Here is a 27055-nt window from a genome sequence, read left to right as displayed (position 1 = left end):
AAAAGTGTACTAAATGTGAAACAGTAAAAACTGTAACAGAATATGGAAAAAAATTAGGTAAACCTAGATCAATTTGTAAACAATGTTTAAATAATGACCATATAAGCAGATATTCTATTAAAATGGCTAATATGCAGAATAGTATGGAAGAAATGCAGGACAGAAAACAACAAAATGAACAAAATTGCATGGACATCATAGAACAAAATGAACAAAATTGTATGGACAACAAAGAACAAAATGAATAAAATTGTATGTTCAACGAAGAACAAAATGAACAAAACTGTATGGACAACAAAGAACAAAACGAACAAAATTGTATGGACAACTACAGTTTAAAAATATGTAGTTTATGTAATATTAAAAAGAATTTAGATTGTTTTGCAAGAAATCATGGAAAGATGCTATCAATTTGTAGAGAATGTAGAATATTAAGGTCAGAAAATAAAAAACTAAAATAGATTACCCAAATCTAGGTTTTTTGTTGTGTTATAATTCCCAGTTGTCTAACAGAAAATGAGCAAATCCAATGTACAGATATTAAAACGAAAATTTTAAGAAATTTATTGTTGACATTTTAGAATATAATAAAAGACATAAAGCTTTTAAACATATTGATGAAGACGATAAAAAATTATTAGAACATTTAAACCCTACCAATTTAGACGCATTAAAATGGCAAGGAAATACTATATTTGTAAATAAATTTATCTGTTTCCTTAGCTATGTAAACAAATACATCTGTTTCCTTAGTTATGTAAATAAATAATTAATTTAATTAATTATATAAACAAATACATCTGTTTCCTCGGTTATGTAAACAAATACATTTAATTAGTTAGTTATGTAAAATAATACATCTTTAGGAATAATTTATTTACTTAGTTATATAAACAAATACATCTGTTTCCTTAGTTATATAAAACACAAAGATAATTTTATACAACAGCAATAAATTAAACATAGAAAATATACCTGATTGTTATTGGTTGGAAGAAGATATTAAAATTAAAAATGTAGATCTAAATTACAAGATTAAAGTTAAACTAGATAAAATTGAAACAACACCAAATAAGAATAAAGAAAGACTTGTGTTTGTTGTTTAGTTTAAAAAATTTATATCCATCTGCCAGACAGCTTTATCATATAATAAAAAACATTTAATTAAAAATGTAGATCTAAATTACAAATTTAAAGTTAAACTAGATAAAATTAAAACAACACCCAATAAGAATAAAGACAGACTTATCTTTGTTGTTTAATCTATATTTATCTAAACCCAGTAAATTGCTGGGTTTAGCTTATAATGAAAAAAAGAACCACATTTATAAACAAATACATCTTTTTCCTTAGTTATGTAAAAAATACATCTGTTTCCTTAGTTATGTGAACAAATTAAAACAACACCAACTAAGAATAAAGAAATAAATGTGTTTGTTGTTCTATCTATTTTAATTGTTTCGAATTTATCTGGCATTACTATATTATTCTGTTTAAAAAAGTCTAACATTAATGGTGGATATTCGTAATTAAGTCCAACTAAACTTGCTATGTATTTGCGAATGTAGTAATTTGCAAAAGTATAAATAGGATAAATTAAATTTCCTTCTTCTGCAGGATAAATATGGTAAACATTATATCCTAAATAACTAAATAATAACAGAAATCATTCTTTTTCTATCGTTTTCCTAGTTAGGTAAACAAATACATCTGTTTCCCACAGAGAAACATCTTTAGCAATAATTAATTTATCCATTTAATCTAAATAAATTTCTTTAGATAAAGTAAAATATGAAGATGATAAAAAATTACTAGAAAATCTTAGACTATCCAATATGGACATATTAAAAGGCAATGAAAAATCCACTATTTTTATTAATTAATCTGGATTATATTCTTTAATTCTAAAAGCAATCTTTCTCCAACTTATTAAAAATCTGTTGTAGTAAATGGAAGAAGACAGAAGTGCTAAAATTATAGATCTAATTTTTCAAAATAAAATGCATTACCAACATACAAGAGAAAAATTAAATAGTTTATTAGACGAAGAATACCAAATGGAAAGTTAAGATTTAGTTTTACTTAAAAATGGTTGTACAAAAATTACAGTTTATGACAAAAAGAAAAACATGCTTTTGTAGAATTAAAAGATTTAAATAAATTCAGTAGAAACAAATATATAAACAAGATTCTTAAGGCGATTAATAAATGTTATTTGGAAGAAAACGATTTAGATTCTAACGAAGAAAGTGAAGAAGAAGATAGCAATAAATATTATAAAGACGATTTTACACATAAATAAGTTGTAAAAGAACTCAATGGTGGACGAATTTACAGAAGAAGGTTTTAATTTTTTATAGATTTTACAATTTTTTATGTAGCTCTGTTTTAGTGCTACCAAAATTTTTTATATATTTTGCGATATTTTAGGTAGTTTGTTATAATTATTTGTCTATTTAAATGCATGCTATGCAATAGCAGTCTTAGTTCTAATAAATTTTCTAATGATGTTGGAGGAAAATGGGCATAAATTAATTAAACCTGGAGCAAAGATCAATTAAATTCGAAATGACAGTAAAACAAATAAATGTTAAACAAAATGATAAGCAAACTTTACACTAATTTTTGAGCTCACATTTTGCGTGACAAAATATTAGCAAAATTTGCTTTACCTTCTGCATAAATTAATTAAACTTCGAACAAAGATATTAGCCATTTTAATAGAATGTCTGCTAATACAATCATTATTTAAACATTGTTTACAAATTGATCTAGGTTTACCTAATTTTTTTCCATATTTTGTTACACTTTTTACTGTTTCACATTTAGTACACTTTTTTACATCATTTGTACTGTTCAGTGTGTTATCATTCTTAATTTTTTTGTTTGAATAATATCTATTAAGTTTGTCATTATTTATGCACTTCTTACAAATCGATCTTGGTTTATCTAACTTTGTTCCATATTCTGTAATGTCTTTAATTATACAGCATTTAGCACATTTCTTTTGCCTTATGTTCTCCATTTAATGCATATAAAAATAATAGTGTTGTCCATTTTTTGTTGTACATTTATAATTTACTAAAATTTACTTTTGTTAACTAATGCATTTTACTTGCATTAACCATACAATTTACCTTAGTTAACTGATTAATTTTTTATTTTCTTATTGTTGTCCACTTTTTGTTGTCCATTTATAATTTACTAAAATTTACTTTTGTTAACTAATACATGTTATTGTGCTATAAATCGTATTACTTTTTTTTGATAAATCGTATTGTATTTTAGATAAATCGTTTGTTTCTTATAATTTGGTGTCCGTTTTTTGTTGTTCATTTATAATTTACTATAATTTACTATGTTAACTATAACATTTTTATTAATTGTCACTTGTGAATGTGGTAGAAATGTAAGTAAACCTTCCTTCAAAAAACATTTACAAACAATAGCTCATAATAATCTTGAGGCTGCTCAAGGAGAAAGAATTAGGATAGTCTTGGGTAAAGAATAGATTTCATATATTCGCCTTTTAATTTCTTACGTTCACCTAGGGAAATGTATGAAAAATAAATGATTTTTATTCTAATTATTAATATATTATTATACTATATTATATTGGAATTATTAATTATTAGGTAAAAGGGATAGTAGGATCATTTTGTATGTTCTGGATAACTAGATCAATTTTGTGAAAAATGAAAAATGCGAGTGTTAACGAGTATTTTTTTTATTTTTTATAAAATTGAGCTAGTGAGCCAGAACATACAAAATGATCCTACTAAGGTTGTATTCTGTAATGTTATTTCACGTGTCTGAAATGTTTGTAATTCACATGTGCATGAAAAAAACAAGGACATTCTGTGGTGATCAGTAGTTTTCGCAGCAAAATAGTGGAATATTTTTTCCTGATTTTATGCAGGGTGGAGGTTTCCAGACTGTGAGTTTCCGATTTGCATCACTCGTTGAGTTCATCTAGGTAAGACGCGAGTATTATTATACTTTTCGTGATCTTCCTATCCAAAATGCAAGCATATAGATCATCGAGATGGAGGAAATTCTTATGATTTTTTGTAGGCTGGTGTACAGGACACGCAAATATCGTCATATAAAAGCAAACAAAGCATGAGTATGCCAGCAAGAAGGCCATATTCATACGGAAAAATATCGAAAAATATTAAAAATGGCATAAAGTCGATAAAAATCGAGGAAAACCTGGTATAATTACAATAAATTGATGGGAAATACTTTAAATTGAGGGAAATGCGACAAAATATGTAATATCACTGAAAAAACTTGCAAAATTACGTAAATTAACTGAGAATACATGAAATTAGAGAAAAAGTACCATGAAATGCGGGGAATGGAGGTTGGTTGGTAGTACCCAGACACTCAAGACCGAGAAAAGCTTAAAGAATATGCTCTGGCTGCATTCAGTTTTAACCCTCCACCTTCCCCTACAAACTACGTAAGTTTTCGAAACACATACTTCATCAGAGGTGACATAAGTATTACACAGAGGCGCTATTTTAAAGCAGACGGGACATATGTATCCCAATCTATAACTGTGTTCTCACACATGCAGTCGGATATAGATATTACTGAATTACAGTTAGTTCTCACAAGCAATGTTATTCCGTAAGTATTATGGAGAAGAATCAATGCGTTTATCAGCTTAAGCCATTACCTAAAGTGCTCTGTAGGAGACTGGACCGATACTACATATCCCACCTGTAATGGTGTGAGGGATGGTGTACACCGAGACATGGAATTAGGATGAAATAGCTGTATTATCCTGCACATGAGCAAAAGTACCTGATATCAGACCGGGACTTCTTTGTGCAAGAGGAATGCTGTCAGTGCCGTGGTGATGCTATTGTAAACAGCTATAAGAGTGTTACATCTCCTTTGGCTACTGATCATGGTGTTTACTCCCTCGTAAGGACTTATTGCTTCTTCGTTTTCATTTTCGTGCAACAGGGCGTGAGTGGTATCTGAATGTATTAGCTATCGAAAATATTCATATTGATTTTTCCTCGCCCTATTTCCCAGTGAGTCATAGCCGCATCTGACAAAACCGATACTACAACTAATAATAAGCATGTCTGATGCAGGAAGTTTGATTGAGTGTACCAACGTTTCCGAGTTAAAAACACATATAAAATCCAATAATTTAATAAAAGACAGAAAGGCAGTACCCTGTCTTTGTTCTAGTTGGTTTGTAAGCAGCTCGAGCGGCAGATATACTCCGACGATGCCTTATTAGGACACCGGAGTAGTGTAGAAGGGAGTAGTTTTATCATTTTAAACTTTGTCACGATAGTGACTGGGGTAGGAAACTTGAAGGGTAGTTGTAAGTCTGATTTTGGACAAATATATCCTGCATTAGAATATTAAAAGCGTTCCATTCCGCACGACTAATACTTCGGAAACCATATGGCTTTAATGATATAGCATTTTTAAACACTAGAATAATACTTAGGACTTGATTTACGTGAAATGTTTCAAACTCCATCCGTCTGGAGCTCCATCATGTATAAACCACAAGTTTCATATTAACCGTCTGTTATATCACAACACAACACTCTTATGTCTGTTATACACCGATAAGAGGTACTACTCTCCTCGACATGCACGCATCTGGAGAAATCTTGTGCATTTGGATTAATGCTGTGGATAAGACTGGTGTGGAACAGTCTTTGCTGAACAGCAATTACAGGCACAGCTCGCCAGGTTCTTTCACGTGATTTGAAACATAGTGGATATAGGACCTTCACACTTCTGGTCAGTTGCAGATTAAATTGGCGAGCATATTGTATGGAGGGTGTGTCAAGGACAATGTGGGAGGGATCTGTTAATCTCGGACTTTATGCTACGAATGAAAAAATACTCTATGATGTTCATCTGCGCAGGGAAAGATGGCCAGTCGTAATCGTAAATTAGCCACTATGATCGATGTGCTAGAAATATATAGATAACATAATTGCATCGATGTAGGACACCGTCTGGTACACTTCGGCGTATATGGCCGAATGGACGTACTGCACAGTCATCTGCATTTGCAGTCTAATATATGGCACTTGCAAAGCAGTGGAGGGGTGATTTAGCGATAACACATAAATTGGTAAGCATTCTGCTGTGTCGCTGGCTAGGGTTGAAATTACGGAACAACTGGTATACTTTGATATATATGACTGAATGGACGTAGTGCACAGTCATCTATCTGCACTCGCAGTCTAGTATATGGTACTTACAAAGTAGTGGAGAGGTAATTTCACGATGATACAGAAATTTCGAAGCAGTCTGCTGTGTCATTGGATGGTATTGAAATTATGGAACAACGGTAAAAGTTGCTGAATTTGACTATACCATTAACCGCGGTGCATATTACGGTACATCATCCGATGTCAACAGTGTCTTTCCCATCCCATCTGACCACAGGCACACTATTTATTACCATATTAGTAATTGACTGACACCACTTGAGTGAGATGGAGAGAAACTTGGTGGAACTCTGGATATCTGCTACTTGTTGGAGTGAGGCACAGGGTTAAAGCTAAAGGTCATCAGCTTCAGACAGTTGCTTGGAAGCGTTCCTCAATGCTGCGGAATTGTCCTATTTCCACATGCTGTGATGTCCTCCACATGTCTTCTTTTCATCCGGCGATGGTCGACACCGAAACAGTGACTGCAAAATGAGGACACAATGCTCTTCGAAATGGAACACCGAGACATCCACTACCCCATTGCTGTGGATGATGAGATTAACTGTGTACGTCATCACCTTCGGATAGCTGTTGGAAATGCTCTACATATGAGGCAAACTCTTCCTGTTTCCATATGTTGCAAAGTATTCCACATTTTTGTCAATGAGAAACATCTCTGTATTTTATTTCTACCAACCTGTGTGTTGTGGGTGCTGCATAGTTTAAGGCATGCAATGTTCAGCTTATTATGAGATCCAATTGATCGAAATGTGTTAGTGTTTGTTTAGTACCTGACACAGACCTCGAAATCATGGTAGAAAAACAAAGTGTACTAAACTGTAGTCTTACACTGCTTAGATGTGTTACAGGTGAAGAAACAATTTATGAAACTGCTTATGAAGAAAGAATACAGGAACTCTTTCTTGTGATTGAGAGTCTGTTGGATATGGTCTCCCTCCAGTACAGTTGACAAAACTTTCCATAGATCTGTGCAAGCGATTTCGAAAACTGGCCTCTAGCTCCAATGAAGTGATACATGTATATGTAATATGCTCGATGTCAACAGGCAGATGATATTTGTTTTTCGATATATCGGAAGAGACAGAAGCAGTAGAATCTTACAGGAGGTTCTATTACAGGGAGTGGTATCACTGGTTTAAGTTTGGCTGCATACAGTTCTATCAAAACTACGCCGATTTTGCTCATAAAGCTGATAGAAACCAACTGTATCTATTCTCGTGGAATCATGGCTGTTTTTATTAGTATCGTAACGATTGCGTGTTTAAAAATAGGTGTTACCACAATTCCTATGTCATTTCATAGTTCATAACGTCTAATAATAAAGTAGGCACCACTTGAATTATAGCTAATTGTGGAATTTCGAAATGGTAGTGTTTTTCCCGATATGTGAGCAGAGTGAAACAGGTCTGTGATGATCAAATTGCTTACAAAACTAAATTGCAGGAATCTGCTGGTTTCGATGTATCGGAAGAGAGAGATATGGTAAAATATTATAGGAGGTTCTATTACAAGATAGGCTCTCGCAATTTGTTTCATAAACGCCAATGTGATATAGCATCACATTTGTAGAATTGGACGTGCCATAGTGTGCAAAGCAGCAAGGTCCTCGTGAATTATAACTTGTTGTCGAACATAAAATGATTGTGTTGTTTTTCCGAAATGTGAACAAATGGTGTGAAAGGTTGTATTCTGTAATGTTATTTCACCTGTCTGAAATGTTTGTAAGTCACATGTGCATGAAAGTTTATTCACAGACAGTATTTGAATGCATGAGTTGCTCTCAGGTCGTCTGATTTGTCCATCAAGCTGAGAGAGATTATTTAACATAGATGTTTTTTTCTTTGGAGTTTAAATTCTCCGCTTTCTCTTGACTTCAATGTCAGTTTCGAAACTAGGACATTTGCAGTGATCAGTAGTTTTTGCAGCAAAATAGTGGAATATTTTTTTTTTGCGATTTTATGCAAGGTGGGTATGTCTCTCTAGTCTGGTCACCTGTAATAAGCGGCGGTGCTGTAGTTCTTTTCATTTCATTGGATGTCACAAAATAATGAGATGCAGATTGTATCGTATAGTCAAATGTAAACACTATACCGATTTTTGATCATTAAGCTAAAAATAAATGGACTGTGCCTATTTTCGTGGAAAGATGAAATTTATTATCGTCGGGATTGTGTTTGCTTTTAATAGATGCTCGCTTATAGGAGGTGCATTGACATTAAATACAACTGTTACAGTGAATTGTTTTCCTACTGAGGATGGGGTGCGCTTGCTGACGGAACTGCTAGAGGCATGGTGGGCAAGTTATGTAGCAGGTCACAGCTGCTGTTTTAGACAGACAGACCATGGTCAGGATGGCCATCATTTACCTCGCCTTTGTTCTGGGGGAAGCTGGTGTCGCGGTCTGTTGTATGTGTAGCTTTTTTCTGTGTCGATAGCGCTGACAGCCCAACCTTCTGCTTATCAGGGATGCGTTGTACTGATGACTCCACAGCCAGACCCACGGGAGGCTGCTCCAGGATCTGTAGTCGCTTTAGGCGATGAGCTACTTGGTTTCCAAGCAGCAAACGTTTAAAAAAGCATGCTGGAGAGTTCTCCGAAATTTTGTTGTTTTTCCGTGTGGGGGGGGGGGGGGAGGGGGATCTATCTATGATTGATTTTTTCAGCTTGGAGACAGTATATCAGTACCACTAGAAGGATCTCTTTGTGGACCATCAGCATCAATATAGAATAGCCCTCTATGCCTACCTATGGTGAGAAAAGGGAGGTATGAGGGGTGGAAGGGCGGGAGGTTAAGACTGCCACCAAGTTGATTAGTTCATGAGCGCCCATTGAGGAGGACACAGCTGCAGCTGCCACCCCCTCTGCAATTTCTTGGTATAATGATTTTTCCCCAGTACATGTGTTGCATTATGACCCACTGATTACGAGTGCTGTTTTTTTCACAATAATTTAGATGTGTAATTAGAACAGTGAAGCATTTTCCATCTTTTGTGGTATCATGTATTGGCTTCGATTACCTGGGCTGCAGTGTGATTGTCAAGCAATGCAGGGCTAGGCATCTCAAGCAAACTCTGACATCAAATAGTCCTCAGCTCTATGCTTACAGGTAACACACTGATTAAACTCCTCTCTGTCCAATACCACCATCTCATCAGTTGAACACAATTCCCATCAAAAAAATAAAGATGGTACCTCCCACCCCAGCCTTTTGCCTGCCAGCTTGTAGGTGAAGGGTAGAGTTTGAGTACGTCTGCTACTACTTTCTAGTTGTATTGTGATATTTTTCCCAGTAGGCTAACAGCTAACAGCTATGACATCATGCATTTTGGAGCTGAATTGCGATTTTAGACACTCGTTGTGTAGCACTATGCGTATGGTTGTGCAATGAGGTCTGATCTTTATGGTTAATTACGTAATTAGGACCGATCTCTAATTCAGTTTCTCAACCAAAATAAATAAAGTACACTAACCTAACCTTCCTCTCTTGCACCTGGGTAGTTTCCATATGTTGAGGGGGCACTTGTGATTTATGTTGAGAAGGACCATGGTTCGAGTCCCAGAAAGGGTGCCGCCGTTTTTAATTTCCCACCAATTCCCGAGAGGGAGGGTGGGGTGGGGGTTTGGATGGGCTGTTAGCACAGCCCTGGGACAAAGAAATTTCCACCAAAACTCGAAACCTCCGCCAAAATTAGAAATTACTGCCAGTAGGGTAGGTCATGGAGGGGGGGAGTTGGGAGGAGGGAGACACACATTCAGACTGAGGAAAACTCATGACATCATCTGGGGGTGCGTATGGGATTGGCAATGGCCCTAGAGGTGGATGTGGGTGGGTTCTGGGGTTGGGGGCTAAATAATTGGTCAATTTAATAAATTTGCGAATCAATCTGATATCGAAAGTGTCTTAGCATCCCCATCTCCCTATTACTCTCAGCACACAATTTGTTCATGTTGATACGAGGCATTCATACCGTGGCTGAGGCTAAACAGTTTGATGTTAATTACATGCGAACTTCTCTAGTGGGGAGAGTGTTGTGTTACGTAGGAACTCATAATGTTTTTAGTAGCTACTTCGGTCTAGCGACTGGTTGTAAAATGACATAAAGGAATGCACACTAGAGACCACAATAAGTGATTTCCGCCATTTTCTACAGTTTGTGTTGTTATTACACATGAGATTGGTGTTTTGTGCAGCATTTATAAATATGTCGCATTCTACACATCTAAGCACTGTAGAAGATATTAAAGATATTTGAAATATATTGTTAATTCTTAAAGTAGAAAATTTTATGGTGAGCAAAAAGCTATCTATTTTTAGAGCTATGTATAGCACATGTGCACAATTAACCATACTTCGTCGGTCGTGCACCATCTCATACCTCAAAAAAGGTGTTTTACGTAGAACAAGTGACACATGCAGATGAACTAAGTTTCTTTAATTTCTAAACAATTTGAATTGTCTTTAAAGTGGAAATTTGGTTTAGTTTACTGTAGATTCTATTTCAAAATGTATTTGACTTGTAACAGGTTTTTGATAATTCTACTGCATAATTTGAGTACACTTACTGATTATTGGTGTTTATTTAGTAACAATGTAACTGATAGACGATTAAATACAGTACTGACAAGATTTTCTCGATTAAAACTCTCTTAAATTTCAGTCGATTATCTGTTCCTAGGCACACGACCGCGTTGTGCTAACGCAAACGCTTGCAAGAAACAGAGTCTTTCAACTATCAGTCACAGTCAAACAAATCAACAAAAGGAGAGAGAACCGCGGACACGCGAGCACGGAAGGTGGCGCAGGTGTGAAAGCACCTTAAAGAGATCCTAACCGACAGCGAGTGGCCGAGCGGTTCTAGACGCTTCTGTCCGGAACCGCGCTGCTGCTATGGTCGCAGGTTCGAATTTTGCCTCGGGCATGGATGTGTGTGATGTCCTTAGGTTTGTTAGGTTTAAGTAGTTCTAAGTCTAGGGGACTGATGACCTCCAATAGTGCTTAGACCATTTGAACCATTTTAACTGACAGCGACCGGAGGCGTCTTGTCAATGACTGTTTCAAACTTGGCGCTACTCGTAAGATAGAATTGCTCACAATGGCACACAAGGCTGCATGACTTCGTTGGTCCAAACAACCCAGAAGTTGGACAGTAGTTGACAGGAGGCGTGTGTCGTAGTCCGGTGAGTGGTGATTTTGCCTCTTTTGTAATTATGAGAGGCGTACAGTGCATCGACGACCCGGTGAAGCGTTTAACCTGCAGAGTGTGGAAGGTGTAGTTAAGACTGGAGGTGATTCTATGATGCTTTGGGGCTGTTTTTCGTATCATCAGTTGGGCCACTCACACAGGTTACCGTGAACGTGAACTGTGACATATATTCCAGTATTCTCAGTGGCCAAGAGTAGAAACTTCTTCTACATCTCCATGATGTGCATGCTGTGGTCGCTCTCACCTTCCAAGAAAACATCTGTGTTCTCAAGGGTGCACGCATACCGCCCCGGTTTGATGAAGTCAGGCATTCTGTCGACCCCGAGTGGTCTCCTAAATCACCCGAATTAAATCCCACAGAAGTTTTCTGGGACTATTTGTAACAGCGGATGAAACAAGGCGATCAACGCCCCAACAATTTGGTAGCTCTATAGGATCTGATCATCAAAGAGTGACAGCAGATGGATGAGGCAGTCGTAAAAAAAACTTTTCCGTTCCTCGTAGTACTGAGGCCGTTATCAGGGCTGGAGACGGTGTTACACGGTATTAGCGTGTCCTCTCGTGGATGCGCCTAATTCTTTCTCCAGTGTGGTTACATCTAATCTCATATTATTTTCACATTGTCATTATTTTCATTATTAACAACGTGTGTTTCTGGTTTGTTTCTTGAAAGAGACAAACATGTTAAGAAATCAGAATTTTTCTATAACTTTATCTCTGTAATTAGGTACTGTGCCATCTGTAATGTTAACTAATGGAATGTGACCTCTTCTCACCGCAGTCTTGTGTTTTGCCTTCTCAATTCTTTCGTTGTATTCTTTTGTCTCTCTTATCAAACTTTCACTTCATCCTTTCTCTTCAAGTCGCAGAGATTTCCGAACAGTTTTGTACTATACACCATATTGTAAAATTAGCGACTGCTTGAAATTCTCGCGTTATCTTTAAATAGTTGTCTTGCTCCATTCCAGATTTCCCTTTCTTTTGATTGTTCGTACCTTCAACATCATTTGATATTTACATAAGTACAGTTGTTAAGTCATTACTTCTTCATCTACGGTTGTATAATCTCTTTCTAAATTAGTTTTACTGTTAATTTAATCTCGGATACCTCCCTATTCTTAAACAAACTAGCGTAATACAAGTTATTAGGCTTTATTTTTCGCCTTAGTATTTCTATTTAGCAAACGTGTCTACATATACAAGGTGTTTGTCTTAACCTGAGACAGCAAATATATCCAAAACGACGCACCGAATGAAAAAATGTTCTAGATGAAGAGTTAATATTAGCACAGGGGACATCTGTCTGCGCTGCAACTGGCCACCTCCTAACCACCCCTCCTGCGTGGGCAGAGTCAAGTTTTCGTCATTACCATGTCACTAACATTTGTGTGGACTAGGCCGAACAGTTGCAATCCCAGAGGCATTTCAATGGATCTGGTTGACTGTTTCTTTCGAAACCATGTGGCGAGGAAGTCATCACACGAATAATATTGATGGTAGGTCGTGACAGAGATTTGTTTGCTCTGTATGTTTCCAAGACTCTCCTAATATCGAAGGCTTCAGTTTGCCCTTGCCACAACTGATTATTGCACTCGTTCTATTTCACGTGGTTTCATTTTTTACTGCTTACTACTGGGAAACAAAGTTGATCCTTGTTCCCGTAAGCGAGTACTATGGAAACTTCTCTCCGGTTAATCCACTTCGGTTAACATTTTAGGCCTCCTGGTTTTCGACACATATCCTCACTCTTACTCTGCGAACACACTTAAGACACATATCTCGCTATAAATTTGCGTAGCTACTTTTCTACATGCAACGATAACCTCAGAGTACAGCTCGCTCTTGCAGGCAGCTCTTTTTTATGTAGTGGGATATGAGCAGCCGTGTCACACTTCTTTCTGATCCTCCAAACGTGTAATGCACAGTGACAAAAGCAGCATATTACTCTGCTGGTTACACGTTAGCTCTGATCCCACTTGAGGATGGGCGTTTGATTTCTGAATTACTTGCTTCCTTATCTGACGTACGTATCTACCTTCTTACTTGTCTTCTCTCACATCCGGGCCGTGTCATTACCGTGAAACATTGATGAATTAGGAATGAAATCTTGCAATAGATGTATCAGATGAATAAACAAATCGCGACATTTTTCTTTTCAGATGGACGACTTCTTCTCAAGTCTTGATCTGGACGACCCGATCTTTCCCCTCGAACCTCCGGATTTGGAATTCGACTACTTTAACTGCAGTTTTGGTGAGTTACCCATTTAGTATGATTACTCCTAATTAGAAGTCATTTACTACAACAAATTGGGTGCTATTGTATAGTAATGGTTATTTTTATTGTTGGTTTTCAAAACTCTCCTGATATAGTCATAGCCTCCATATTCGCCCTTTCTAAAGAAGATACCAGAGGTTTTGTTATAAAACTATAGGAGACCTCAACATTGTAGGCAGACCTTAATTTTGATGCCGTTGAGCTGATGTTTAGACGATCAACATGTGCACTCTGGTTAATGTAGAACAAAAAGTTATGAAAGGCAGCAAGATATACACTACTGCCCATTAAAATTGCTGCACCACGAAGATGACGTGCTACAGACCCGAAATTTAAGCGACAGGAAGAAGATGCTGTGATATGCAAATGATGAGCTTTTCAGAGCATTCACACAAGGTTGGCGCCGGTGGCCACACCTACAAAGTGCTGACATGAGGAAAGTTTCCAACCGATTTCTCATACACAAACAGCAGTTGACCGGCGTTGCCTGGTGAAACGTTGTTGTGATGCCTCGTGTAAGGAGGAGAAATGCGTACCATCACGTTTCCGACTTGGATAAAGGTTGGATTGTAGCCTATCGCGATTGCGGTTTATCGTATCGCGACATTGCTGCTCGCGTTGGTCGAGATCCAATGACTGTCAGCAGAATATGGAATCGGTGAGTAATACGGAACGCCGTGCTGGATTCCAATGGCCTCGTATCACTAGCAGTCGAGATGACAGGCTTCTTATCCGCATGGCTGTAACGGATCGTGCAGCCACGTCTCAGTCCCTGAGTCAACAGATGGGGATGTTTGCACGAACAGTTCGACGACGTTTGCAGCAGCATGGACTATCAGCTCGGAGACCATGGCTGCGGTTGCCATTGATGCTGCATCACAGACAGGAGCGCCTGCGATGGTGTACTCAACGACGAACCTGGGAGCACGAAATGCAAAACGTCGTTTTTTCGGATGAATCCAGATTCTGTTTACAGCATCATGATGGTCGCATCCGTGTTTGGCGACATCGCGCTGGACACACATTGGAAGCGTGTATCCGTCATCGCCATACTGGCGTATCACCCGGCGTGATGGTATGGGGTGCCATTGGTTACACTTCTCGGTAACCTCTTGTTCGCATTGACGGCACTTTGAACAGTGGACGTTACATTTCAGATGTGTTACGACCCGTGGCTATACCCTTCATTCGATCCCTGCGAAACGCTACATTTCAGCAGGATAATGCACGACCGCATGTTGCAGGTCCTGTACGGGCCTTTCTGGATACAGAAAATGTTCGACTGCTGCCCTGGTCAGCACATTCTCCAGATCTCTCACCAACTGAAAACGTCTAGTCAACGGTGGCCGAGCAACTGGCTCATCACAATACGCCAGTCACTACTCTTGAACTGTGGTATTGTGTTGAAGCTGCATGGGCAGCTGTACCTGTACACACCATCCAAGCTCTGTTTGACTCAATGCCCAGGCGTATCAAGGCCATTATTACGGCCAGAGGTGGTTGTTCTGGGTACTGATTTCTCAGGATCTATGCAGCCAAATTGCGTGAAAATGTAATCACATGTCAATTCTAGTATAATATATTTGTCCAATGAATATCCGTTTATCATCTGCATTTCTTCTTGGTGTAGCAATTTTAATGGCCAGTAGTGTATTTCCCGGATAACAAATGAAAAATATTTTTATAAGCAAGTAATGTAAATCTTTGAATATGTTTTCAACAATTGTTTTACCTATTATACTTGAAAGTTTATCCTACTACACAATCTGATATCAACTCTCTCGGCGAAGCCAAGTACCCCAGCTAGTTCGTGATAAAGGTTACAGCATGATGATACGAACTTAAATTCTTAGTGTATCGGAGCTTTTTATTTCTCTGCAAACGGATGACACACTCAAGTGAAGATGACGTATAATAGAGTTAACACATCTGATCATTGATTAATTGTGTTTTGCAGCTAATGTTAAATACTTAAGGACTGCTGCATCCTTTTCTCATTGGTTTATTGTGCTTATTGTATCGTTCCAGCACACAAAAGAATAGAAGGAGATAAAAAAAGCATGAAAGACATATACATATACTTTGAACAGTAAAGCTAATTCTCTTAACCCTTTGTATTTTACAACTGTTTCTATACAATACCAAACTATTTAAAACGCAAATACCAGTTATAATATGTGTGTGAAATAATGTTTGTTGCATGTTTTTGCAGATAGTATGATCTGTACATCACTTATCTATCAATTACATTGTAGCTGAGATTTGCATGTGTGGTCTGTTGGCTACCAAGCAAGGATATGGTAAATGCTTTATGCGTGGGTAATAAATATGTACAGGATACTGTCCATTTCATACACCTTATCCCTAAGGCATTATGTTTTACGCAATATGTTGTTTCAATAAAAATTTCCTGAGAAAAACACATTATTACTGCACACAGTATACAGGGTGTCCCAGAAATGTTGCGACAAATTTCTTGGGGTTATAGAGGGTGTCTTGAGGAACAAATCGAGGATATGAACCCACGCCTGTAAACGCCATCCAATGATACCACAGAGTGTCGAAGTTACAGGCACCGGCTCCTGCCACTAGGCAACCCTTCGGCGGCAATTGGGACTCCGTACGCTGACGAACTGTAGATTGAACGTCTAGCGATGTTATATGTTATTCAGTGATCACAACTGATCGCCATGACCGCCAGTGGAGAAGACGGAGTTAGCTGCTGCGTAAATACGCTTTCTCTCCTATGAATGTGATGATGGTGGTGATTGGTTTGTAGGGTGCTCAACTGTGCGGTTATCAGCTTCCGCACAAATTCCCAGTCTGTACACAGTCCTATCTCGCCACTTTCATGAATGATGATTAAATGAGGACAACACAAACGCCCAGTCCCTTGACAGAGAAAATCTCCAACCCGGCCGGGAATCGAACCCGGGACCCTGTGATCTAGTATGATTGCGATGCTCTGTTGTCTTGGTTTCAGAAAAGGGTTTCCATCTGCAGTTTATTTTTCTCCTGTTTACTGAAAAAAAAGGAAATTTTATAGGGTTCCACGAGAAAACCTTGACCGAAGCCGTCATCCATCAAGCCAACAGAGCATTGCAAAGGTAGGAGACAAGGCCTTTCTATGCAGCAGCTATCTCCATCTTCTCCACTGGCGATCATGGCAGTCAGTCACGATCTCTGAATAAGAAACAACGTTGCGAGACTTTCCGTCTAAGGTCCATCATTATACAAAGTCAAGTTTGTTGCCGAAGGCGTGACCTGAAACGACTTTCTATCCTAGATTTGGTCCTCTTTCAAATTTCGTCAACGAAACCTGCTCTAGTATTCTGGTGTTGGTCCAGCAGATTTGATATTTACCTCTGAAAAGGATGTTTTCTGATCGAATATTGGTTACTTCCTTCTTCTGCCTTTGCTGAGTTGAGATGATCAGTTTAGAGCTAGAGCTTGAGAGGACTGCCGTAACAGATACTGGGAAATCTATCGCTATCGCTATTAATGAATGAAAGCAGCACCAAAACTGGGCTTTATTCTCATCACCAAGGATGTTTCAATAGAAACGGCAAAATGCACTGTGGCTAACAGTAAAGGAACAGCAGCGTGAGAGACCCAAACTGGCTGACGCCGACAAGCTGGCCATACTCTGCCTACAGTGTGTTACTACATGTTGGCCTTCTGGATTGTGGCGCGTGAAGGAATCAAGCCCAGACCACAGGCCGAACCTCGATGGGGTGCCGAACTGTGCAGAGGAACAAGCCCCGCCTGCCTCCCACATTGGAGGCGCCTTACTCTGCGTTTCGTGCTTCTGCGAAATCATAAGAGATGCACGGAGGTAAAAATCGCTTAAATGTTGTTCGTAATCGAAACTGAAATCGTCTTATGTGTTGGAACGGTTAATGAAGTTTCTAACTGCAACAAGTATATTATCTGATCAAAAGTATCGAGAGACGCCTGCGTAATGCGGAATTCGCCACTAGATGTTAAAAGAGTCAATCCAACAGTATAAAAGGAGTGGGGAGTGTTGCATTATCATTGGAGCAGCAGTAACAAAAGAACAGATCAGTCAGCACGGCTCAGTGACTTGGAACGTTTACTAGTCATTGAATGCCACCTGAGTAACAAATCGATCAGGGACATTTCAGTCCTTGTAACTGCCTAAGTGAGCTGTGGGTGATAAGATTGTGAGGTGGAAACGTGAAGGAACAACCGCACCTAAACCAAGAACTGGCAGACCTCACACAGGCCTACTGATGGACAGGGGCTGTCGAGCATTGCGGAGGGGGTTATAAAAAAACGCATAAAATCAGCAGATTGAATCCCTAGTGCGTTCAAATGTGCTACCAGCAGTCCGCTTAACCCAATGTTTGGGCGTATGGAGTTGAAAAGAAAAGGGTACAGTGGTCGAGCAGCCACTCATAAGCTACACATTTCTGTAATCATTGCTAACGAAGAAAACACGGAAATTACCATAACTCGATTTCCCAGAAACTTCGCTCACTTGATGTGTCTTTTAATGCGTAGGTAGTTCAACAGAAGTGGTGGTACAGTGGCCAGCGTCACGGCTTCTCACTTTTTCATCCCCGCGTTCGAAACCCCGTTATTGTTTTTATTTATTTTATTTTATTTTCATTGGTCATTTATCTCTCCATGTCCGTAGAAGGATGCTAAACGAATGTTACTGATCAAGTTATGGGATACAAGGGCGCTATATTAACTGTAAAATTACAACTGAATTTCACAATAGGTATCATACACTTAATATATAATTGCAATCTTTTTTATTTCTCATGATCTTATATTTCAATCTTATATCACTTCTTATGTTAATTCTTATGCTTTATTGTTATGATCATTCTTCAGGAAGATTTGGTGCATTCCCTTGGTTGATACCGATCGCAGAAACAATCGATACATAGAAATTCCGAACACCATGAGCATCGCGGAAAGGCACTTTTGCCACAGGCATCTTTCTTCGTATGAATCTCACTCGGGAAAGAAACGTCGTTAACATGTTTGAGGATTCCAAGCGTTGGCACTAACTTTTGTAATTGATCCTGAATCCAGATACACTGCACGAATGTCACCGAAAACACTTTCAGATAATTTTCTCATTCATTTATTGCTTTTTAAAAATTAATTCACCGGGCATACAAATATCAGAACAATAAGGACAATGTTATTTCATTATACACTGAAAAAATTCGTGTAGTAATTCAGGTCTACGTGCACGGATAGATAAATGAAAAAAAAATATAACAATTGGTTTTCGAACAAAAGGCGAGAAAGTATGAAGCGGCGACACTAGGCTCTGTGCCACGGCGTCGGTGGAACTGCTTATGCGCCTAAAGACACGTAAAATAACTAGAAAACTATTACCGTCGTTTGCTTAGAAACGGTCGAGAATCTATGGATAAGCCGAGACACATATTCGCTTATTTTGACCCCTCTTCCAATGAGCGAAGTTTCTGGGAAATCGGGTTATGGCACTTGCAGTGTTTTCCTCAGTAGCTACGCTAGAGGTGATTAATGAGGCCAGCTGAACAGTGAATGAATGGAAACGAGTGATTTTGGGAGATGAACCACACTTTACCCCATGGCATTTATACGGAAGGGCTTGGGTATAGCGAATGCCTAGAGAACGTTACCTATCGTGATATATAGCAGTGACTTGTAATGGTGTTACGGTACTGGAGTATTTTCGTCGTTATGGTGTGGTTCTCTTATTGCGCTTAAGAAAATGCTAAATGTGGAATGATATGTTACAATACTGCGTATTGCGAACAGTTGAGGAGTATTTCGGAGATGTTGATCGTGTCAGGATGACCATGCATCTTTTCCTGAAACAGCATCTGTTAGGCAATCGTTCGTGGGCAATAACATACCTGAAATGGGTTGGGCTACCCACAGTCCCGAACTGAACCCAATGGGACACCTGTGGGGTGAGTTGGAACATCAGCTTCGCTCCAGACCGCAGCGTCCTACATGACTTTCATCTCTGGTTTCAGCTGCTGAGAAAGAATGGGCTGCCATTCCTCCACAGACATTTAGAGGAGGCTAAATACACCCCATCTTATCACTTTGCCGTCCGCACGTCTCGAACAAATCTATGCGCTTGGCGCCGGCAGCGCTAAGTCGGATTACTTGCCTTTTCGCCGGCTGTTTTTGACAGTATCGGAAGATTATAAATTGTCAAGTTTTACTAATCTCATCGTTAGTTCTCATCAGTTCTCAGCCCTGTTCCCCTACTGTCATGAAATTTCGAAGCTATACACACATACGTAAATAAATACAAAATTTGTTTATTTCACATATTTGTTTATTTGCATTGTCTTAGATGCTTAGTATTTCTCTTTCATATGATACGCAGCAAAACAGTCTCCAAGATGTAACGCAACTCCACAAGACTTGCACATTATGTTTGGTGCTCTTTGGTGTTGCCTCATGTGACCAGAAAGTCTGTCAACTGGATCATGATGAGATGTAGGCGATGTAGGGGCAACCTCCAAGTTTTGTTATGCAGCAGGTACATGGTCTTTTATCCACGAATCAGACACTTTCAATAAAAAATCGTGAAATCGGAGACTCTTATGTTCCGTATTGAAATATTGATGTGTACGGAATGCATTAAATAATGCGTGATTAAAGAGGTATATGCAACCTTTTTTTGACCATTTTATGGTTTTTCTGTCTATAGGGTAATAACTCAAATATTGGTGTACTCGATCCACTCTTTTCATGTATTTGTTGTAGTCCAATACACTTTCAGTTTTTTTTTACTGTGTAATTGGTTTTTCTACATTTTCTTTGAGTGTTAGTCAAAGTGGCATTATGTATTGTAGAGAGCATTCGTATTGTTTTAGTTTTCGAAGCTCTCCATACCTGTGCGAGTACTTCACCTTCCCGTCGATGACAAGCTTCAAACACACTGGCTTTTGCGAGCTTTAATTTTTCCGGAAATCCTCTATTTTGGCGTATCGTTCCACAAACTCGAATTTTCTTTTCAAGTAACTTCTCTGCAGGTCTACACTGTTATAATAATTACCCACGTAGAGGTGATGCCACTTTCCATAAGAAGGTGTCAATAGTTCCATTAGTTTTTTTGCTAAAAGCTGTCCAGGGCCGGAATATATCTTGAATGAGGAAATGTATCCCGTACTCGAATCACACAGCATCCGCATGAGTAAGCCATATTTCGTAATTTCCGACGGATTGTAAACCTTAAAATTGAACCGTCCACGCCACAGTATCATTCCTTCATCAGTTGAGATATTTTGACTTAGATTAAAAGTTTCTTTAAACTTTTTGGAAAAATAATCAATTACGAATTGCACTTTCAAAAGCAGATCGGCATGATCCGGTTTATTGTTGTTGTCTGAACCGATTGCAGGATATCGTTTTCCGAAATATCGGATTCGTTGACCGATAATCAGGGATCCTTGCTTTGTTTACAATTCCCATAAGGATAGCAAGCCCAAACCATTTTCCAGAATGAGATTTTCACTCTGCAGCGGAGTGTGCGCTGATATGAAACATCCTGGCAGATTAAAACTGTGTGCCCGACCGAGACTCGAACTCCGGACCTTTGCCTTTCGCGGGCAAGTGCTCTACCAAGCTCGCAGGAGAGCTTCTGTAAAGTTTGGAAGAAAGGAGACGAGGTACTGGCAGAAGTAAAGCTGTGAGTACCGGGCGTGAGTCGTGCTTCGGTAGCTCAGTTGGTAGAGCACTTGCCCGCGAAAGGCAAGGTTCCAGAGTTCGAGTCTCGGTCGGGCACACAGTTTTAATCTGCCAGGAAGTCCCAAACCATTTTCTAAGATCGGGTCCTGTAACGTCAACAAATTTGGCATTTTTTAAATCCAGTTTCCTTCTATTGCCATTTTGACTGTATAACTTGTTGGTTTCGTTGCTAATATATTCAAATAGATCATTCCCAATATATAATTCTACGATATCCTCGACGCTCTGTGTATCTTTGGGAAATATGTTTGGACCCAGAGATCCTTCAAATTTATTATTGGTCTTGGCACATCAAAGTCTGACCACTGTGCACTGTTTTCTTCATCTGATTCATCCGAATCAGTTGGCAACCGTAGCGTTCGCCGAATTCTTCTTGGACGTATTTCACTACCTTTCAACATTCTGCTTCACTTTAATTTTTTTCATATCCAATGTCTTACTCCCAGTCGGCCAATTCGTCCGGAATGTCAGACAACACGTCGTCAAGAGATCCGCGTATTCATCGTGAATAATCGTATCGTCTCTTTTGTGTGCCATGATGAAAGGGCACTTGTTGAAGTGTGTAACTTATTGTTACCTAAACAAAACACCAACAGAATGCAAAAGATACTAAAGTGCTGTCGCTGGCCACTGCACGGTAGTATGCTCACAACACCACTGTGGTGTCGCCGGCCACTGAGTGATACTATGCACACGACACCACTGTGGTGTGGCTGGCCACTGCGTGGTACCATGCACACGACACCACTGTGGTGTCGCCAGCCACTCCACAGGACTATGCACACGACACCACTGTGGTGTCGCAACCCACTGCGCATAACATGCACACGGCACCACTGTGGTGTCGCCAGCCACTGCACAGGACTATGCACTCGACACCACTGTGGTGTCGCCGGCCACTGCACGGTACCATGCACACAGCACCACTGTGGTGTCGCCAGCCACTGCGCAGGACTATGCACACGACACCACTGTGGTGTGGCTGGCCACTGCGTGGTACCATGCACACGACACCACTGTGGTGTCGCCAGCCACTGCGCAGGACTATGCACACGACAACACTGTGGTGTGGCTGGCCACTGCGCAGGACTATGCACTCGACACCACTGTGGTGTCGCCGGCCACTGCACGGTACCATGCACACAGCACCACTGTGGTGTCGCCAGCCACTGCGCAGGACTATGCACACGACACCACTGTGGTGTGGCTGGCCACTGCGTGGTACCATGCACACTACACCACTGTAATGTCGCCAGCCACTGCGCAGGACAATGCACACGACACCACTGTGGTGTGGCTGGCCACTGCGTGGTACCATGCACACGACACCACTGTGGTGTCGCCAGCCACTCCACAGGACTATGCACACGACGCCACTGTGGTGTCGCCGGCCACTGAGCGATACTATGCACACGACACCACTGTGATGTGGCTGGCCACTGCGTGGTATCACGCACACGACACCACTGTGGTGTCGCCAGCCACTCCACAGGACTATGCACACGACACCACTGTGGTGTCGCCGCCCACTGCGCGGTACCATGCACACGGCACCACTGTGGTGTCGCCAGCCACTGCGCAGGACTATGCACATGACACCACTGTGGTGTCGCCGGCCACTGAACGATACTATGCACACGACACCACTGTGGTGTGGCTGGCCACTGCGTGGTACCATGCACACGACACCACTGTGGTGTCGCCAGCCACTCCACAGGACTATGCACACGACACCACTGTGGTGTCGCCGGCCACTGAGCGATACTATGCACACGACACCACTGTGGTGTGGCTGGCCACTGCATGGTACCATGCACACCACACCACTGTGGTGTCGCCAGCCACTCCACAGGACTATGCACACGACACCACTGTGGTGTCGCCGGCCACTGCACGGTACCATGCACACGACACCACTGTGGTGTCGCCAGCCACTCCACAGGACTATGCACACGACACCACTGTGGTGTCGCCGGCCACTGCGTGGTACCATGCACACGACACCACTGTGGTGTTGCCAGCCACTCCACAGGACTAGGCACACGACACCACTGTGGTGTCGCCGGCCACTGAACTATACTATGCACACGACACCACTGTGGTGTGGCTGGCCACTGCATGGTACCATGCACACGACACCACTGTGGTGTGGCTGACCACTGCGTGGTACCATGCGCACGACACCACTGTGGTGTCGCCAGCCACTCCACAGGACTATGCACACGACACCACTGTGGTGTCGCCGGCCACTCTACAGGACTATGCACACGACACCACTGTGGTGTCGCAGGCCACTGCGCGGTACCATGCACACGACACCACTGTGGTGTCGCCAGCAACTCCACAGGACTATGCACACGACACCACTGTGCTGTCGCCGGCCACTGAACGATACTATGCACACGACACCACTGTGGTGTGGCTGGCCACTGCATGGTACCATGCACACGACACCACTGTGATGTTGCCAGCCACTCCACAGGACTATGCACACGACACCACTGTGGTGTCGCCGCCCACTGCACGGTACCATGCACACGGCACCACTGTGGTGTCGCCGGCCACTGAGCGATACTATCCACACGACACCACTGTGGTGTGCCTGGCCACTGCGTGGTACCATGCACACGACACCACTGTGGTGTCGCCAGCCACTCCACAGGACTATGTACACGACACCACTGTGGTGTCGCCGGCCACTGCACGGTACCATGCACACGGCACCACTGTGGTGTCGCCAGCCACTGCACAGGACTATGCACACGACACCACTGTGGTGTTGCCGGCCACTGCACGGTACCATGCACACGGCACCACTGTGGTGTCGCCAGCCACTGCGCAGGACTATGCACACGACACCACTGTGGTGTGGCTGGCCACTGCGTGGTACCATGCGCACGATACCACTGTGGTGTCGCCAGCCACTCCACAGGACTATGCACACGACACCACTGTGGTGTCGCCGGCCACTGAGCGATACTATGCACACGACACCACTGTGGTGTGGCTGGCCACTGCATGGTACCATGCACACGACACCACTGTGGTGTCGCCAGCCACTCCACAGGACTATGCACACGACACCACTGTGGTGTCGCCGGCCACTGCGCGGTACCATGCACACGACACCACTGTGGTGTCACCAGCCACTCCACAGGACTATGCACACGACTCCACTGTGGTGTCGCCGGCCGCTGCACGGTACCATGCACACGGCACCACTGTGGTGTCGCCAGCCACTGCGCAGGACTATGCACACGACACCACTGTGGTGTCACCGGCCACTGCGCAGTACCATGCACACGGCACCACTGTGGTGTCGCCGGCCACTGAGCGATACTATGCACACGACACCACTGTGGTGTGCCTGGCCACTGCGTGGTACCATGCACACGACACCACTGTGGTGTCGCCAGCCACTCCACAGGACTATGTACACGACACCACTGTGGTGTCGCCGGCCACTGCACGGTACCATGCACACGGCACCACTGTGGTGTCGCCAGCCACTGCGCAGGACTATGCACACGACACCACTGTGGTGTCGCCGGCCACTGCGCGGTACCATGCACACAGCACCACTGTGGTGTCGCCAGCCACCGCGCAGGACTATGCACACGACACCAGTGTGGTGTCGCCAGCCACTGCGCGGTACCATGCACACGGCACCACTGTGGTGTCGCCAGCCACTGCGCAAGACTATGTACACGACACTACTGTGGTGTCGCCCCCCACTGCGCGTACCATGCACACGGCACCACTGTGGTGTCGCCAGCCACTGCACAGGACTATGCACACGACACCACTGTGGTGTCGCCGGCCACTGCACGGTACCATGCACACGGCACCACTGTGGTGTCGCCAGCCACTGCGCAGGACTATGCACATGACACCACTGTGGTGTCGCCGGCCACTGCGCGGTACCATGCACACAGCACCACTGTGGTGTCGCCAGCCACTGCGCAGGACTATGCACACGACACCACTGTGGTGTGGCTGGCCACTGCGTGGTACCATGCACACGACACCACTGTGGTGTCGCCAGCCAGTCCACAGGACTATGTACACGACACCACTGTGGTGTCGCCGCCCACTGCGCGTACCATGCACACGGCACCACTGTGGTGTCGCCAGCCACTGCACAGGACTATGCACACGACACCACTGTGGTGTCGCCGGCCACTGCACGGTACCATGCACACGGCACCACTGTGGTGTCGCCAGCCACTGCGCAGGACTATGCACACGACACCACTGTGGTGTCGCCGGCCACTGCGCGGTACCATGCACACAGCACCACTGTGGTGTCGCCAGCCACTGCGCAGGACTATGTACACGACACCACTGTGGTGCCCCCCCCCCACTGCGCGTACCATGCACACGGCACCACTGTGGTGTCGCCAGCCACTGCACAGGACTATGCACACGACACCACTGTGGTGTCGCCAGCCACTGCACGGTACCATGCACACGACACCACTGTGGTGTCGCCAGCCACTGCGCAGGACTATGCACATGACACCACTGTGGTGTCGCCGGCCACTGCGCGGTACCATGCACACAGCACCACTGTGGTGTCGCCAGCCACTGCGCAGGACTATGCACACGATACCACTGTGGTGTGGCTGGCCACTGCGTGGTACCATGCACACGACACCACTGTGGTGTCGCCAGTCACTCCACAGGACTATGTACACGACACCACTGTGGTGTCGCCGCCCACTGCGCGTACCATGCACACGGCACCACTGTGGTGTCGCCAGCTACTGCACAGGACTATGCACACGACACCACTGTGGTGTCGCCGGCCACTGCACGGTACCATGCACACGGCACCACTGTGGTGTCGCCAGCCACTGCGCAGGACTATGCACATGACACCACTGTGGTGTCGCCGGCCACTGCGCGGTACCATGCACACAGCACCACTGTGGTGTCGCCAGCCACTGCGCAGGACTATGCACACGACACCACTGTGGTGTCGCCAGCCACTGCGCGGTACCATGCACACGGCACCACTGTGGTGTCGCCAGCCACTGCGCAGGACTATGGACACGACACCACTGTGGTGTCGCCGGCCACTGCACTGTACCATGCACACAGCACCACTGTGGTGTCGCCAGCCACTGCGCAGGACTATGCACACGACACCACTGTGGTGTCGCCGGCCACTGCGCGGTACCATGCACACGGCACCACTGTGGTGTCGCCAGCCACTGCGCAGGACTATGGACACGACACCACTGTGGTGTCGCCGGCCACTGCACGGTACCATGCACACGGCACCACTGTGGTGTTGCCAGCCACTGCGCAGGACTATGCACACGACACCACTGTGGTGTCGCCGGCCACTGCGCAGTACCATGCACACGGCACCACTGTGGTGTCGTCGGCCGTTGACCGCTATTTCGCGCACGACACCACTGTGGTGTCACCGGAGGGCATAGTGTTAATGTCCACTAACAGGTTTCCAGATATTTTGAACAGTTAGTGTACGTACACTAGTCACACAGAAAGGAAACATCGCGAAACCAAGTGAAGTACAAAATAGTAACACAGCAAACAACAAACACTAATCACACAGAAAGGAAACACTGCGGAACAAAGTGAAAA

The 27055-nt window shown here is 42.7% G+C and overlaps 1 protein-coding gene across 1 annotated transcript in view; it reads left to right on the top strand.

The window, feature by feature from the left end:
- LOC126234617 (Krueppel-like factor 16) overlaps nt 1-27055 on the top strand; it is a 207174-nt gene that overhangs the window by 71995 nt on the left and 108124 nt on the right. Inside the window, exon 2 of the mRNA XM_049943343.1 lies at nt 13588-13681. Coding sequence (XP_049799300.1) covers nt 13588-13681 — 94 coding nt within the window. The remainder of the gene's footprint in view (nt 1-13587; nt 13682-27055) is intronic.

The sequence above is a fragment of the Schistocerca nitens genome, chromosome 2, assembly GCF_023898315.1.
Source record: "Schistocerca nitens isolate TAMUIC-IGC-003100 chromosome 2, iqSchNite1.1, whole genome shotgun sequence".
Lineage (NCBI taxonomy): Eukaryota > Metazoa > Arthropoda > Insecta > Orthoptera > Acrididae > Schistocerca > Schistocerca nitens.
This window is presented reverse-complemented; position numbering and strand designations above follow the sequence as displayed.